Source organism: Oryzias latipes, chromosome 12 (genome assembly GCF_002234675.1).
Source record: "Oryzias latipes chromosome 12, ASM223467v1".
In the NCBI taxonomy this organism is placed as follows: domain Eukaryota; kingdom Metazoa; phylum Chordata; class Actinopteri; order Beloniformes; family Adrianichthyidae; genus Oryzias; species Oryzias latipes.
Window position 1 is genome coordinate 24899781 of NC_019870.2, and position 15737 is coordinate 24915517.

Here is a 15737-nt window from a genome sequence, read left to right on the forward strand (position 1 = left end):
ATCCCACATTGGGGAAATTCAATTGCTACAGCTGTTCAAAGAGCAGAGAAGAGAAGAATGACAGCAATAGGCTTAGCATACGTAGGCTTTCTCCTCTGCAGCAATTATGAACTTTGCACTCCTCACTATTTTTACAAAAAATAAAGCTCTGGCAATAAACCAAGCTGCTCAAGGGCCGAGTGGAAGATAAATCCAGTCTCTAAATATGAGACCTAATTGATGAAATGTACCTTTGTTTCCTCATGAGGAAATAATTGATTTTGTAACAATTGGATAGATATTGATTGTTGATGATATTCCAACAGAAAAGCAGATCAGACCTGCTGCTGTTTAATTTTGTTTGAGAATCTGAAGGCCAAATTGAAAAAAAATTCTAAAAAAAAATAGCTTTGTTGGAAAAAAAGCATTTTGAGCAATCTTCTAACTATTTTAGCGGTCAGTTTGCAAGGTGATTGCAGCAGCAGTTGTGAATGTTAAAACCACATTTGCTTTTGGGTCACTTTTGAGCCTTTTAAATCTGATTCAAACTTCAAAAAGGCCACAAATCTTTGATTTTCCATTGACTATCTGAGAACTGAACTGAGGGATCCCTCTCCTCTCGCATTCCAAACAGGAAGTACCTGCTGATTCCAAGAAGTCAAAATCCCATAGACGTCTACAGAAGTAAACAGTTATTTGTTATTCTCTGTTATTCAGAATCACCATTCTTGCTCCAATGCCTTTTTTTAACATGTTCTTCAGCTTTCCAAATTTTGAATAGTATTTTCTCTTTATCCCAAGTTATAAACTGGCCAATCAAATGGCTCAATAAAAACGTGGTGTCCACAAGCACCAATGTCAAACGTTCGAAATGTTTGATTGAAAAATTCGCTTTTCAGTGACTCAGACTGACTCAGACCAATCACAGCTTACTGTTGTCTTCTGGCTCCAAATATTGTCCGTATGACGATAAAATGATGACTGAATTGACTGGAGCCAACCCACCTACTGTTGTTTCACCCTGAACACATCACCAGCCTGTTGGCACACATGCACACATAGGGGCAATACAGCGACACTAATCAATCTATAAAACATTTTTCTGGACTGTGCGAGGAAGCTGGAGTGCCCAGAAAAAGCCCACACATGCACCAGGAGAACATCAACTCAAAACAGAACGAACTCCACTGGAATTTGAAGGAGAGTGCTAACCCCTGCGTTGCCGTGCAGCCCTTAAAATTCAAAGGTGCTGGAGTTCAACCTTCTCTTCAAAAGTTTACCTTTGATCCACAAGTTTTAGCTGATGGTGGAATCGTTTAACCAAAAACTGTTTGAAGGAGGTTCAGTCAGGATTTAGGGCTCACACACTGCAACTGCTCTGCTGCAGGTGACCATTTGTCTCCCTTTACCCTCCGTGTGTGCACTTATACGGCAAAAACTCAGTGCAGCATTTGTTCATAAGATTTTATCACAGATTAGAACATCTCGTGTATAACAAGAACATTGGGCTGCTTTAAGTCATATTTATGTGACAAATTCTGATGAAAGAACAGTCCTTGGAAGGTTTAGGAGCTTGGTGTGACCCTTTTCCACAACTTTGGGGTTCATTCTGACAATGACTTTCGTACTTGATTTTTTTAAATGTTCACATGTAGACAAAGTCCTATTTGAAGGCTGTGTCCTTTTTTTTTTAACTTGTCCTGTCCAACAGCTGGGCAAACAACAGATGAGAGCTGAAAGCCTCTTGTGTTGGACATATTTTACTTTTACGACAGGGGTTGTGAATCTTCAGACAAACCAGAGGTATGTCTGAATAAACCCCTTTTGTAATCGAGGCCAAACTTTATTCAATTTAATCGTATTTGAAAATCTTTTGTGCTGGACCGGACGGAAAAGGAAAGGAGGGAAGAAGAGAGAGGGATATTAGAGGGGGGGGGGGGGGGGCTACACCAAAGCAGCATAAGCAACAAGTTTCTGGATGGTTATACTCATTACGGTTCGGTTCAGATGTACAACACATCTAAAAGGGTGGGGCCTATCCACACGCACACTCAAATGTTATCAACATACCTGCTGGCTCCATAAATGTCCACATGTCAACATGTACACAATACAACTAATATTTACACACGCATTGATATACATTCAAACCAACTAGTGTGAGATATTTCATTAAATCACGCAAACTATTTATGTAAAGGTGAGCTAACACCTGTGCTCAAGTGAGTGTTCATGTTCCTCTAAAATGGATGATTGAATGTAAAAAGAAGGGGGGGGAGTGCCCAGTCATCCCCACACCAAGACCCCCACCGCAGCGGCAGCCAGAAACCCCCAACACCCACACGGCAGCGGATAGAGAACAACCACCCCCCGGGCGATCACACTCTGGGTGGCCAAGGCCAGCAGAGAGCAGGGAGGCATGGGGGGACAGAGACTGCAAGCTCTAGCCCAACCAGGAGAGCAGGCCCAGCGCTCAGGGGCAGGGACCAGAACCCCCACCACAGGGACACGGACACCCCCCAGCTCAGATGTGATGTGATCCCTGGCTCCTGGTCTTGCCAGAGAACTCGGGGATCCTTCTCCCTGCGTGGAGAAAGGATTGCCGGCCCCAGGAAGCCAGGACCCAGGGAACACGGCCGCCTTTGCCAAGGGCTCAGTACCCCCTACCAGGGATGGGGTAGGGGACAGATGGTCCGAGGTCCCACCTTCCTTGTGAAATGTGTGTGTGTGTGTGTGTGAGGGTGTGTGTGAGCATGTATGTGTGTTTGTGTTGGAGTGTATATTTTGAGGGGTAAAGGGTGTGTGTACTAAGGGGGTGCAGTTAAAATTGGCGGGTAGGGCACTGAGAAGACATCTCCTTATTGCTGATGTCCAATCACCCTCCCCACCAAGGGGCCCTAAATGACTAAGGTGCAATTAAAACCGAGAGGGAGGGGCCTATTCCATACGGCAACCATGGGAGGGGGAACACTACCAAGTAGCTCCTCCCCCCAAGGTGCATTGCAGGCTGCCCCCCCCCCCCCCCCCCCAAAAAAAAAAGGGGGTAAGGCTGTGTCCTTGTTGGTTCGGACATGGATACCACAGGATCTCAGGGGGGTTCTTCTTGTTACACTTTACTTAATTCACTTGGACAACATTCATAGAGCTCCAAATTACACGTATGCTTTTATTTTACAGAGACGTTTAAAATAATTTCAGAGGATAGCCTGTAGTGACGTTACAAGGTGTCTTCTTAAATAACAATGAAAGGCAGAAAATATTCACAGGTCAAGGAGAGAAGGCCAACATCAAAGCAGAATTCCTGCAGAAGCATTAGCAGGTGAACTGCAGGACTAATGTGTGTCATGTTGAGTAGCTACAACACACTATAATGCTGTCAGGATTGTTGTTAGTTACAGATTACTCAGGTGCAGAGACGTCCGTTCCCGTAAACAGCTGCAAACGTGGCAGAGAGAGCAGGTGCACTCACACCTGGTTCTACAGCTGATCCAACATCTGTACGTGTGTTCAGAGCTAACGCACTACTCCACCGAAAACGGATGTTGAAACTTTTCCCCATTGTGGATTTCCATACAAACGTCAGTTTTAGTAAGTGGCTGATCTAAATGCTCGACCAGAGAGGAGCAGCTTCATCCACAGGTCTACTTTATTCACACAGACTCTAAAGTTTACAAAAAATGAAAATCATGATTTTACATCAAATAAAGCATTTGGTAAAACTCACCATGAGTGAGTCTAACGTCTTATTTCAGTGTTTGGTAAATGTCTTTGATGGCTGTGAGGTGGATCATTGAAGGTCATACTAGAAACTGAAAACCTGGACGGGGAGGGGACAGGCGAAGAATGTCTGTGTGTTTCTGGGTCAAATCAGACAACGGCTCGTTCTGAAATGAACCAATTCTCCAGAAACTTGAAGCCAAGGTTTTGATTGTACAAGGCTCTGGAGGGCGGGACCTGGTGGTGTGGACATTCCTACTTTTGCGATGGAATATGCGCACGCCGCCAAACATTAGATGGTAGAGTGAGTTCCTCCAGTGTAGCTGGTGGAGCTAAAGTAGCCTGAGGCAGGGAAGCATGCTAACGTCTATAATTATTTGGCTTTTCATTGAGATAATCCCAGCTCAGAAACCCAACTTTTGGTGATGTTTTTGGACTGCAAGAAATGATTTGTACAAGTCAACAGTCAACTAGTGTTTTAAGCTGATCAAGTCCTTTGTGTTTGTAGTCCCTTCTTAAATTCAAATCAGCTGTTTGAGCCACAAAAGTCTAAAAAATATGACCAATAATGACAGTTTAGGTGTCCCTGGTTATTAAACCCAAGATACTGGAACAAACACTTTACAATGAATCTCAATGACTTGCCAAATGTAATGCTTACTGCACTAATAAATGTAAATCCGCTCCAACAAAGAGCTCACACTACCATCTTCTGTCCAGAGGTTGCTCATGTTGTTACAGTTTTATAAGAACAACAACAAACGTCTTCATGTGAGTATTAGCCTTTAGCAAGGCTCAAGGCAGACTTATATAGCTTCACTCAAATGTTTCCCACTTCCTTCGAAGGTCTTCCACTTTCACTTTTTGTGGTGTCACTGGTCGAGCCATGTTAAGGAGGTCTCCAAAGGGATCCTGGGATTTCTGGCCGTCTGCCTGCAGCTGTGTCGGCCTCTCTGGTGTCTTTATGGATGAGCTGAAGACGGATGAGGAGTCCACCGGGCTGTGGAGAGCATGACTGCCATCAAAGGAGTGGGGCAGGGGGGTACCTGAGGTGGCAACAGCAGACTGGGGAAGTCCATAACTAGTGAGCTGGGTAGAACTGCTGGGTGAGTGCTGTCTGTAAAGGCCTGGTAGTGTGGAGGCGGGCAGCGGCTGAGGTGAGTGGTGCATGTAAGTACCTGGTGGAGGTCTGTAGACAGCACTGAAGGGATTTCCACTCACAGTTGGAGAACAGTGCTGCACAGACGAGGCAAAGGGGTTCAGCATCAAGTGCGGGTGAAAACTAAAAGGAGGCAAGCCGTGTGAGTAGGGCCTGGGATGTAGTCCTGATGTGTTAGCAGAAGACGGTGCAGGATCCACCCTGTCTGCTACTGTAGCGAAATTAGACTGAGCCGAGTTGTTCAGGGGGTCTAAAAGGCTGATCAGATCCCCATTGTCATCCGCAGGCCGGGTGGGCGTCAGCAGATCTCCATCTTTGGTCATGCTCAGCGCTTGCCTGAACTCTTGTGCCCCTGATGTAGTCCTTCCTTCCCCAAAGCCTGTCACCTTAGAGCGGGACTGGGCTGAAGGTGGAGCTAAGACGCCTCCCAGCTCTGGAGTCTTTCTTCCATGGGGACGAGGAATTGTAATATTTCCAGAAGCCGAGGGGTCCAAGGCACTGGGTCCTGCAGGGCCATCACAGATGAGGGAAGATACCTCTGACTGCCCATCAACCTGGACAGACAGAATCTCACTGCAGGTAGAAGGCACTCTGACAGGTAGGACGGGTTTGTCCTGCCTTGCACTGAGCCTGTTGTTGGCGCTGAAGAGTCTGAGGCCTGGGAAGGTTTGAGAGTTTTCACCCAGGTCCATCCGCTGCAAAAACCAGAAGAGAATGTACAGGTTATCACTAAGCTAACCAAAGAAACTATGCAGGCTGTTCCACATCAAAATATGAGTTTGGTTTGGAATGTTCATCAAAAATAAACTTTGCTTTACATTAAAAAGAAACAAAATAAATAATATTAAAACAAGCATGAGAATTAAAATAGAACCCCCTCCACAGACCTGCACACAACCCCCCACCCCCTTAGAAGGGGTTACCCCCTAACTCAGGGGTCGGGAACCCATGGCTCGTGACCCATATCTGGCTCTTTTGATGGCCACTTCTGGCTTGCAGAAAAATCTTAAATAAAAAAAAGTTTCATTAGACCATTGGGGTATTCCAAAAAGCAGGTTATGTGAGTTACCATGGTAAGTTTGAGGCTAAGGAAGCGGATAACCTCAGCTTTGGGTTCCAAAAACAGAGGTATGTTTATGCTTAGTTCCCATAGCAACTGAAGCTCTGAACATAACCTGGTCTGGAGCAGGTTTAGTTGAAGGTTAGTTGGTTTTCAGAGAGGTGAAGGAGCACGGCGTGTCCATTTGAAAATGATTTAGTGGATGAAGAAGCTCACATAATACTTTTTCCACCATGAAAGGGTGATAGGACCAGTCATAGCGGTGCTTGGAGAGAACAAATCTGCGCCACTATCAGTTTACTATTATGTGTTATATCTCAGAGTTTGTACCAGCCTGAAACCTGCGAATTACCATCCCTGCAGCTGTGCTCCCGTCTCTGAGAAGGAGCTGCAAATGTGTGTGAAGGAAAAGGGAAGGGGTAGTGGGCTCAGGCAGCGAGGGGAAAAAGGCGCACTGATTGTCAAAACTTAGAACATGCTGCCTGTCACATACCACACACTGCAACGTGGGAGTGTTGCTGTACTGACAATGTTTGGGTCCACGTAATCAGACAGAACGATGCAGCACTAGAAGTCGCATTAATGGTAAGAAGTCATCATTAATTAGCAACAGCATCTTGTAACGTCCCTTTGTAACACTGAGGCACGGAGACTTAATCTCTTTTAAGGTTCTTTATTCTGGTTACTGCAGGCCGGAACCAACGCCGAACAACTTATTCAGCAACTCCCGAGTCTCTCCCGCCAAGAGTGCCCCCCCCCATCTTTTTATTATTTTTATTCCCCCGCTCCCGCACCAGCCCTCCTATTTCCCTTATAGATGAACCCTATTGGTCCAAACTACCCAACGACAGGCTGAGCGACAGGACTGAGGGCCAACCAGCATCTCTGCTTGATGCGTTCAATGACTTCCCGGAACTTAGAACGCGACACAACAGTCACCCAGTCCAACCCAGTCTGCTACAATAACAATGTTATTAAAAAGAATCAACAAAATGTTGTTTGCTGGAAACGCTAATAATTGGGACTTCGCTCTCTGGGAATAGCTGTAAAGCCAAATGCAGCATCACAGGCGGGGACCAGCCTCACCACAGATAAACGGCGATGCAGGTCTCTGTCTAGAGCTGCAGCGGCTGAACAGCAGCCGACCCAGAGGGAGAGGTCCCAACTGACACTGACGTTTGTAGTACATCTCAGAGTATGGATTTCAAAGAACAACATTTCCTGCTTGAATAGTTGGCACAGAGTTAACATATTGTTTGATTTCAGGCATGTGGACCTCTGACCTGATGGCCAAACTTGGCTTGCAGCTCCTTGGATTCTTTAGGAGTTCTTAGGTCTTCCAGGCTTTTTGCCAAAGACATGGTCTGGTTGTCGGGTTCTTCCTGGCAGCCAAAAATGTCACCCAGCAGATTCATGTTGGAGAACTTTTCGGTCACTGGACTGGGGGGGGCTGTGTGGCTTTCTGGCCCTTCAATCAAGTCCACCTCCTTTAGGGAGCGATATGGCTGTGGTCTGTGGGGCAGAGTTCAACATGTCTATGAATCCACATCCATCCATTCCACACACACACACACACCACACCACACCAAGATCTAAATAAAAAATACAAAAAAGATGACATCATGGTCTGGATGTACGGATGAGCTTTTCTTGGTGCTAAAGTGTCCGACCCAAATCATTGGTGGTTTTTAGACCTAATAAAGACCTCAGACACACATCCAGAAACTACGAAAGAGGCAGCTTTCACTCCAAATGTGGCAAATGTGTGAAAATAAATATATTAGACAATAAATCATCTTTAAAATAAATGTATTTATGTGCACATTTTAAAAATATATAAATGTCTGATCTGCATTCAATTAAGATGCTGTTGCATGAACAAAAAAATAATAATGGTAATAAATAATTATTTCTTTAGGAGCAATTTAATACATAATTATTTAAATATCCACCAATTTTATTAAAGTAGAGACAAACCTGATCCTGTTCAGTTGGAGCATCAAATCATTTACTTAAAGTCTAATCATTGTAAAGAACATTTATAAATATTTTACATTTAAAGAATTAGCTTTATAACTGTAATTTTAATTAACTCTGATTTGGTCTCAGTTCTGTTCAAAAGATGTTTTTTCTTTGTTTGGGTCATGAATATCAAGAACAAAAAGCAATAACCCAGATATGATCCTGATAGGACTATTAAAAAATAAGTTTTATTTTAGATCCTTAATCTTTGCTATAACACAAAAATGCCAGAATTAAACTTCATAGAATGCTGACATTTTTAAACTACGATCTTTTTTATTATACTTTTTCAATTTGTTAACTTTAATTTATTTGAAACATATGATTTTTAAAATATTAGATATTATAATAGATACTGAATCTCTAAGTGAAGATTTATGTGAAAAAAATACACAAAGATTTTCCTATTGTTCATTTTTGTGAATAAGGAAATATTGTCCCTATTTCGTAGATAAAGTTTTTGTCTAAAGTATTTAAAAATCTGCGCATGTATCAACTTTTCAGTGCATTTAAATATTTGTTAGCCCTTTTGCCTCTTTTGAAATCATTTTCAGCTCAAATGAATAAAGGACAGAGCATAAACGTGACATTTAAGTAACAAGAATGCATTTTAATGTAATAAAAATCAGGAAAAACAGGCAAATAAACATACTAACAGACAAATAAGATCAGTAAAGATGCTGTAAAATCTTCAGGAACATCTGGAGGAGCTTTTTGTGGGAGATCCAATTCTCTGAGATCAATACTTTGCCCTAATAGTAGCTGAATGTATGCCTCTTTTCCATAGACTGCATAGATGCGTGTGCAAAAGTCAGTGCTCACAGTTGAACACAGCTGTCCTTTGCAGCATCACGGTGCTCTGCACATTTACATACATGTACGGCCTTCAGTTTTCTACAGCACATGCACACTTTTGGAGTTAAAACCTCTCAACTCCTCCGTGACGATCTTACAGCAAACTTCTGATCAGAACACGCACAGATTTCTTTTGAAAAAAATATGGGGGCAAAAAAAAAGATTTGATTGACTCAATAATGCAAAAGTGATCAGAGATGCGTACAGGGGAGACCAATCAAACGGGACCGATAAGAGGAAAGTGTCGGGAAAGCAAGAGACTGCTTCGTTGTCATAGTGCAGCTCGTCTCCAGATGAATCCTCCGACAGAAAGACTGTGTAGTGGCGAGTGGGATGGACAGAGCTACAGCAAGAAGAGGACAGATGAGTCAAAGCTTGTTGCTCACATCTACTGGTTATTAAAACAGCAAAAAAGCAGAAACAGAAAAAAGAGAGATCTGACAGGTCAAGCATACCTGCCTTCAATGACTACATATTAGGATTATTATGTGATTAGTTCTACTACTACTAGATGTAATGTGTTTAAGACCCACTCTGGTAGTCTTTTGATCTATTTTAGTGTTCCCAGTCGTCTTAATTTATGCCGTTTTCAGCCTAAATAAAATAACTGTGTGATTTTCTAGGACATAAATTCTGCAGAGCAGCAGGAGTTAATCAGAAATGTGCCTCCGAGTTGTGGGCGGGACCATTACCGCATAGCAACTCCACTCCCTCTTCCCCTTCCCGTGGCTGCGAGCTCTCTGTTTACACACTCTCCCGCTAGCTTAAAATCTTTCACACCTCCAACCTAACATTAGCAACGCAACAAACACGGTGAGTAATATTGGAGCTAACCAGCCGTACAGTTTAAAGCCAGATGCCAGATTAGACGAGGGAAACACAGACGTTCATGGATCTATTTGTCTGAAAGTGGATGATCAGCATGGAGCTGGGAAAGGGGGGGGCGGTGTTTGGCCGGCCCAGTGCATTGTCCAAGTCAAATAATTATCTTATTCAAACGGCATTTTTCATCTGCACTTGATTCACAAGGATTTTAATTTAAAAAATACTCAGAAATGCAGTTTAGAGCTTAATTTTCTTTATATATGTCTACCATAATGAGAAAGATGCAAAAAAAAACATAATTTTTAATCAGAGTGGGTCTTTAAAAACAGTTGTGGAGTTAGATGACATCATGAATTTATAGATTAAGAGACAGTTAAGAAGAGGCTATCATTTCACTGCAGTTCTAAAGGTGTGTTTTCTCAGAGCACAGAATAGTACACATCTACATGTCAATCCTTCTGTCTCTCCCATCTTGGCTGCAGTAATACTTTAGTACTGACTTACTGTTCAGTACTGACTTACTGTTCAGTACTGACTTACTGTTTAGTACTGACTTACTGTTTAGTACTGACTTACTGTTCAGTACTGACTTACTGTTCAGTACTGACTTACTGTTCGGTACTGACTTACTGTTCGGTACTGACTTACTGTTAGGTACTGACTTACTGTTCAGTACTGACTTACTGTTTAGTACTGACTTACTGTTCAGTACTGACTTACTGTTCAGTACTGACTTACTGTTCAGTACTGACTTACTGTTCAGTACTGACTTACTGTTCAGTACTGACTTACTGTTCAGTACTGACTTACTGTTCAGTACTGACTTACTGTTCAGTACTGACTTACTGTTCAGTACTGACTTACTGTTCAGTACTGACTTACTGTTTAGTACTGACTTACTGTTCAGTACTGACTTACTGTTTAGTACTGACTTACTGTTTAGTACTGACTTACTGGTCAGAGCTGCTTTCCAGACACACGTTGCTGCTTGGCCTCTTCAAAAGCGTTTGAGGTCGAGTCTGCAGAGAAGAAGGACTCATTAGAGACTTTGAAAGGCAGCCTACACTCTTCCTATTCTCTGAACCACTGAACTGTGATTCCACACCTGGTGGTTTCTCACATGTTAGCTATGCTTCAATGTTTCAGATAATCTCTACATATTAGACAATAATAACTCAAACAATGCAGTTCTTATATGGAAAAATTGTTTTTGGATAAAAATCTGAACCAACATGGTCTTGTGTGGAAAGCTCAAAGCCTCTGATGTTAATAAGAACTGCCGTCACGTGTTTGAGATGCCATCAGTGAGTTTTTCTGAGGTAAATTTGGCCCACTCATCTTTGCAGAACCAATGGAGGGATTTAGAATATTTTAGGTGAGGTCATGCTGAACTATCTCCACTGGATTCAGGTCAAGACTTTGACCACTGCTACGTCCTCTTCTCATTCATTATAATCCATCAGAGGACTTGGACGTGTGTTTGGGATCCTTGTCCTGCTGTTGATGGTAGTACATTCTTTTTCAGAACTTGTTGGTGGGAAGCAGAATTCTGAGTTCCATTTACCCCAGTAAGCCTTCCAGGTCCCAAAGCAGCAAAACGGCCCCAGACTATGACACTACCACCACTACCATCCCCCCTTTTTGATGTTCTTTTTCTGAAATGCTGCCCCACTTTTACTGTGGATGTAGTGGACAACCAGAGGGTTGCACAATATGAAGAAAAGTTGTGATATTAGTGATCGATACTGCCATAACAATATGACTAACGATACAAATACCAAAACACAAAAACAACTAATACGTCGTTTTCACTTCACTTCTTCTTCCTGCCCTTTACACCTTGAGGCGCTTAAGGCAACAACAAAATCTCTACATTTTTGACGGTTGCAGGCCAAGGTGAAGCGTTTCCCCGGGTGTGTCCAAATCCTTTCAGCTCAACTTCTACTCTTCGGCCGTCCTCTTTTTCCATCTGATGTCCAATGTAGGGCTGTCTTAATGATTGTGCTGTCTTGCCTCCTCAGTACATTTCCAATCCAGGTCCAGCGTCTTTGAAGATAATTGTTGACGTGTCATCTTCACTGCGTCGGGACAATAGATCTTTTTCGGAGATCTTTTGGGGTCGAAAAATTCTGAATATTGTCCTCAAATTTGTGGTGTGGAAGTTGTTCATGCTGGTTAATGTAGTCCTTGCTCTGTTAATCCTGTTCTTTTCAATTTCACAGCAACAGTTTCATTTGAATAAAAATCAACATAAATTGTACTTCTTGTTATCCAAATGGGAGATAGGAAAGAACTTGTATGTCGGGGAAATATACCAAAGAATAATCCTCTACCTATCGTAGTACTGGCCAAAACTAATATGGACAACCAGTAAGAACAGTGTAGTTAGAGTTTGCTTGTTTTTTTCTAAAAAATGATGGTTTCTCTGTCTTTTGATGTGTGTAAAAATTATTCCGGCCGCTTCTGAGTCAGCTGATGCCATTTTCCGTGCAGGGAAACAAACTTTGGTTATAGCGATTCAGGAACCGGTGAAAATATCTGTGAAATATTACTTAGCAGCCGGCAAGGAAGCCGACGGGCCGGCATGCTCTTCATCTCCGCCCTGCAGCACCTTCTTCTGACATAAGTCTCAAAAAAGTGTCTTGAGCTGAGTTTTTGTGATGAACTGAGGAGTCACATGACTGAAAAAAATCTACAAATATGTGAAACCGAAAACATCGAGACGCGAATAAGCGGGGGAACGCTGTAGTTTAATATCTGAAACACAGACATAAAATTTACCAAATAAAATCACACACTTTCACACCTTTATGTTAAAAAACATTAACATTTCTGTGTCATAAAATGAAGACACAAATTGCACCGATTTTAGACTTTACAAATGCAATTTTATGTCCCAACTAGCCTTTTGAAATGTTAGAATGTGTGATTTCATTAAGCTTAAGTAAACTATAGTCATGCTTTGTTAAAAACAGAACAATCGTTCAACATAATGATGTCAAAACTAAACTAAAAGCTCCAGTAGACAGAGGGAAAAGGTGGTCAGGGACCACAATGATGGTTATTTCACCTACTGGAAGATTCATGGGAAAGAAAAAATGTGGGATAAATACAGGGATGAGGATTTTCAGTAGCAACGAGTAGATTGGGGTTAAAGTTAGAAAACACGAACACAAAGAAAAGCAGGAAATGCATGAGCACACATTTTCCATTCAAAAAAAGTCAACTTTAACCATCAGAGGAAACTCTACCATCATGATCTCACCTGTCCAAAGTGCAAGGTGATCGGTCCCTGGTTGTCCCAGGAGGTCAAAGCTTCGTGTGGGACGGCACCAGAGAGGGAGGTAAACCCTGCTGTGCTGTAATCATCGCTGACCCCCGATCCAGAGGAGGAGAAGCCGTTCTCTGCCTGCTCCTGCAGGAGGAGAACCCAGAAAGGAGGAGGCCAACATGAGTGAGGGGGGAGGTGCAGCAAAGTGGTTGAGGACCCCCACAGGTTCAGTTGACACACTCAAATGTATTTATTAAAAACATGAAATCAGAACAGTCAAAACCCTAAAAAGCTATGTGGTCTTTTCTTGCATCCTTTGTGGCCCAGCCTGAAATATCTGCTGCTGAGAGGGAACTTCATGAATAAACAAATTCAAGTTCCATACCTTCTGTTTCAGTCGACTTTTGACTTCTTTAATGCGCATTTTGGCATGGTCCTTGGCCTGTTGAACAAACACAAAGAAATTCCTGCTATTTCTCACCGTCTGAAGCTCAGAAGTCTAAAAACTCACACACAGAAAAGGGGAAGACATAGAAAGTGTGTTTTCTACTGGAGAATATAGATGTTTGATCAATCCAGGTGCATTTTAGAAAGGAATAAAAAAATGTCATCCTGCTAGTAAACTTGTTGATAAAGGAGATTAGAGTGCAGTTCTGCACAAATCCTGTGTTTTACTGGTATATTTCTGTCACCACAACTCTCCCAGAAAACAGAAAACAATTAAATTAAAGGAATCAACATTATTTTACAATCATCTAAGTTTGACTGTGTTGAGTGTAACTAAAAACCATGACAGTTGGCATGCATTAAGCCACACTTACCAGCTTATAAACCGATTTCATGGCTGGGTTGGCCTTGGTCTTTACTGTTTGGAAGATGGCTCCACCACCTTTCTGCAAGACATGTGTTCACATACACGGGTCAGAGTCTCAGGTCCAACAAAAAATGACACAGCCGTACTGTAGACTCAGTCAAAGAGAAGCTTTCAGAGTTTCAGAGTTTGTTTGGCAAAGATGGAGAAGAAACTCGTAACCACTAGCAATCAAATTGGTTTTGTGTGATTTTGCAAACTAACTACCATAGAGATAATGATGCCATCCTTACGAGAAGTAGGCTGCAGCTCTGAGCCGTCTCAGCAGGACTCAGTGGTGTGGTTTAGCTAAAAATGTAAAGATGTTCCTGATATTTTCTCTGACTTATTGATCATCCCAGCATGTGCAGCAGCATTATTCTACTGGAGAATGCCATTGTGTTCCATTGATATAAATAAGCAAAAGTGAAACCAAATTGGTGGAAAATGCCTCCTTATGTCAGAAGGATCCATTTGTAAGAAAACCACGTGTAAAGCCAGGTTGAAGACGCCAACGACTACAGATTTGTACACATCTTTATTAACAACTGCATTAACAGAGAAATAAACACTATTACTGAGGGTTAAAAATGGCGATGTTGGTCTTTAGTTAGGCTGCTATTGGCTGGGACTGTTGGGGATTGTTCTGTTCTGACATCTCAGTGAAAAATGACAACATCACTGAGTAAAGTTCCTTTCTATTCCTCACACCTGTGGCTAGCATGGTGCTCAAAACAGTGCTTAAAACGCAAACGATCAGTTTGACGGATACAAATTTGATTCTTAAAAAGCAGTAATGGCAATTTGGCCCTAATTGGGCTGAAATGATTGGATGATGAAAATGATTGTACTTCCTTGTTGTTGTTGTGATCATTTTTCTGCGCGACTTCTTCGTATTGTTCTCCAAGAATACATTGACTTTGAATTGGTGCTCAAATGGCTATATTCATTAGAGAAATAAACTCCTAAATTAATCAAGAAATACAAAAATGTATTTATTGTTTGTTAAGATCTTCTCTTAATAATCGTTTGTGTGATTCATGATGGCAAAAAAAAAGTCAAAAATGTGCTTCAGCAGATCTTACCCTCACAGTGAAGAGCCACTGGTGGTAAGTCTTGTCACTACCTATGAGACAAAGACATCAGCAGTCATTCCTCCACTAAAACAGGAGAGCAGCGGAGGGAAATGTGCACAACAGAGCTCTGTCATTTACATCAACACAACACAAATACCAAAAAACTGCTTTCCTTACATGAATGTAAAAAACGTAGCTGTTAAATCATTTAGGGCACATGTGTCAAACTCAAGGCCCGGGGGCCAAATGCGGCCCTCCATGTCCTTTCATGTGGCCCGCGAGAGCATAAAAGCTTTTAAGTAATAACAAAAATTGGTGTGTATTTATTTATATCTAGGGGTAATCAGACTTGAAATATGGGAAAGATACATTAGAACTTAAACACTATCCATATAACCTAACCTGACAGAATCAAATTTAAAAGGATTTATGCTAGAGTAACAAGCAAACGTATGTTTTCTATCCAACTGGAATTGTCACTTTAAAAAGTTATAATAAATAGATAAATGAGTAATTTAACATTAAGGAGTGGTTACATTTATTTTCATTACATTTAGTTATATGTATAAGTTATATCTGGCCCTATGAGGACAGACACTATGTTGATGTGGCCCTCGGTGAAAATGAGTTTGACACCCCTGATTTAGGGTGTGGCAAAAGAGCATCAATAACCCTGAACAGCCAAAATCTTCAAGGTCATTTCAGTTCCCTGTATGGACCCATGTGTTCTGTTCTTGAGGCATAAACACCAACTCAAATGTTTTAACTTGTTCAGCTTGATCAGAATAGAATCTACAGAAACAATTAGACATGTTATGAGGTATTTCTACTTTTCCAAACATTTTTGAACTTTTGTTCTGCAGTTTTGTCGTTGGAAATTTGAAATCACTCAAACAACTTAAGCTTTATTAAGACAACTAAAT

The 15737-nt window shown here is 41.8% G+C and overlaps 1 protein-coding gene across 4 annotated transcripts in view; it reads right to left on the reverse strand.

The window, feature by feature from the left end:
- Positions 1-3119: 3119 nt before the first annotated feature.
- Positions 3120-15737, reverse strand: part of dennd1a (DENN domain containing 1A) — a 29028-nt gene continuing 16410 nt past the window's right edge. For 2 of the 4 annotated variants that reach the window (XM_004075069.4, XM_023960519.1), the window contains 8 exons: positions 14824-14864; positions 13710-13781; positions 13274-13330; positions 12883-13032; positions 10572-10636; positions 8998-9135; positions 7199-7427; positions 3120-5550 (listed from right to left, as the gene is read on the reverse strand). In XM_004075069.4, the coding sequence (XP_004075117.1) occupies positions 4513-5550; positions 7199-7427; positions 8998-9135; positions 10572-10636; positions 12883-13032; positions 13274-13330; positions 13710-13781; positions 14824-14864 (1790 nt within the window). In that variant the 3' untranslated portion in view covers positions 3120-4512. Of the gene's footprint in view, positions 5551-5742; positions 5861-7198; positions 7428-8997; positions 9136-10571; positions 10637-12882; positions 13033-13273; positions 13331-13709; positions 13782-14823; positions 14865-15737 lie in introns of all 4 variants that reach the window. The other 2 variants (XM_020707847.2, XM_011482025.3) reach the window with 2 other exon arrangements.